This window comes from Merops nubicus, unplaced genomic scaffold (assembly GCF_000691845.1).
Source record: "Merops nubicus isolate BGI_N331 unplaced genomic scaffold, ASM69184v1 scaffold9050, whole genome shotgun sequence".
In the NCBI taxonomy this organism is placed as follows: Eukaryota; Metazoa; Chordata; class Aves; order Coraciiformes; family Meropidae; genus Merops; species Merops nubicus.
This window is the reverse complement of record NW_008580850.1, coordinates 7,593-9,468: the sequence shown is the minus strand read 5'-3', so window position 1 is coordinate 9,468 and position 1,876 is coordinate 7,593. Positions and strand designations below refer to the sequence as shown.

Below are 1,876 nucleotides of genomic sequence, written 5' to 3'. Positions count from 1 at the left end.
TTCCCTACAAACCTCCACACCTTGTCTGGTCAGGTTGTTCCAATATATGGAAAATATTTTAACATATGACTGCAATTTAGTTAGAATGATTACTTAAAGGCTCAACACAATTAGTGTAAACCCAAAACCTATCCCTTCAAAAGACATTTAACTGGGCATATGCAAGTAACCACGTGTCTCCTCTGTTAGGTGGACGATGACCCAAATTGTACAGTTTTGCTGCTGAGCTGAGCAGAGCGTGTTAGCTGAGGGACTGTTACCTGATAGGGCTGATGGGAGACTGTCGTACCTTCTCTTCGTGCTCTGGCACTCGTTCCCAATGAAAATCTAGTTTCCAATCAAAAACACCTCGATGCAGGCTCACAGAGTGATAGTACTGAAAAGTCTTCCAGTCTATAACATCTATGACAGGGGAGACGACACTGTTTCTGGAAAAGACAATATAATTTCTTTTCAAAGCCAAAGCACAAATTAAGCTAACTACGCTGTTGGTAAACAGTGGTCCTCTTTGACACTGTCAGGCACAAGCAATCCTCTACATGGTCAGTGCCCTTACTTTCCCTGCTCAGGTGCTCAGTGCATGGAAATACTGGGCCTGCAGTGAGGAATCTAAAGATCAACAATTTATTGATCACCTGTACCTTGCATTGCTACTTAAAGCTATTAAGGATCTTGCTATGCATTAACGATCAGCATTCTTATAAAGCTAATTTCACACAGAGGCCCTGACCTCTGATGTTACAGGCTCTGCATGGATGCAAAGTTCACAGAAAAAGATAATTTTGGATATGAGATGTGCACTCTTCATTGGCCTGAAGTGACAAACTCTTGAAGCGTGTGGAACATCTACAGGAAAATCAAAGGATGGTAAAGCCTTGATGAGGAAGACCACATGTGCATACCCAAGATACTCCAGACAGAAGCAGCACAGATACTCAGTTATGCCTAGATATATTCTGGATCAGGTGATCCAGACATTTCAGGCTATCCTGCATTTTCATACAGATTTAGCCATTCAAAACCTGTCCTTTTTTTTTTTTATCCATACATCTCATATTTGTTGCAACTATAAATCTTCAAACTGTAACGATGCTTTTGGCATTGGTGCAAGTGTTTGTAGGAGTACACAAGTTGAAATAACCCCTTATTTTTAATGCATGATTTTGCTTTGCTTGTGTCCTGGTTCCGTGTAAAAAGGGGTTCAGGGCAGGACCCACAGGGAACAGAACTATGTACTCGCCTCTCCCCCCCCTGAGAGAGAGAGAGACACTTTGGAAAAAAAAAATGAAGTATATTATTCAACAAGGAACAGAAAACGAAAAAGGGAGGTAAGGAAAATAATATATACAAAGATTAGGGGAATAATACAAAAAATAAAATATACAAAACCCTCAGAAATGGTTCCAGGGTCCCACGGAGTGAAAGGACAACTTTCCTCTCCGAGCTCCAAGGCAGGAGTGAAATTGGAAACCACTCCCTGCCTCTTATCAGAGTGTGTGTGGGAAGGGGAGGGAATACAATGTTTTCACCCCCACTCGGGGTCCTCCCAGTTGCTGGAAGGTCACGACCCCATTCCAAGCCTCAAACCACAACAGCTTGTTATTGGGCATGGATTCTTCCATGCCATTCAAAAAAAATACCTGCAGGGATATAATGGATTCTGATGGTTTGGAGACCAAGCAATTACCCAAACTACCTGCAAATTATGGCATGGAAAGTTACAGTGTTTAAGACAGATGAAAATACCTCACCAGACAGGTCAGATTCTATCCTGTTCAACAATAAATCAGAATAAAATAAAATCTAATCTCATCACCTACAAAACTATACAGTACAAACTGGTAACTGTGGTTTAGAGCTACTGCTCCAGTAGCTT

At 41.4% G+C, this 1,876-nt stretch overlaps 1 protein-coding gene across 1 annotated transcript in view; it reads right to left on the bottom strand.

Moving 5' to 3' along the window:
* Positions 1-1,876, bottom strand: part of GALNT15 (polypeptide N-acetylgalactosaminyltransferase 15) — a gene marked incomplete at its 5' end in the record, with an annotated part of 17,757 nt that overhangs the window by 9,312 nt on the left and 6,569 nt on the right. The window contains one exon of the mRNA XM_008942903.1: positions 261-428. Within this exon, the coding sequence (XP_008941151.1) occupies positions 261-428 (168 nt within the window). The remainder of the gene's footprint in view (positions 1-260; positions 429-1,876) is intronic.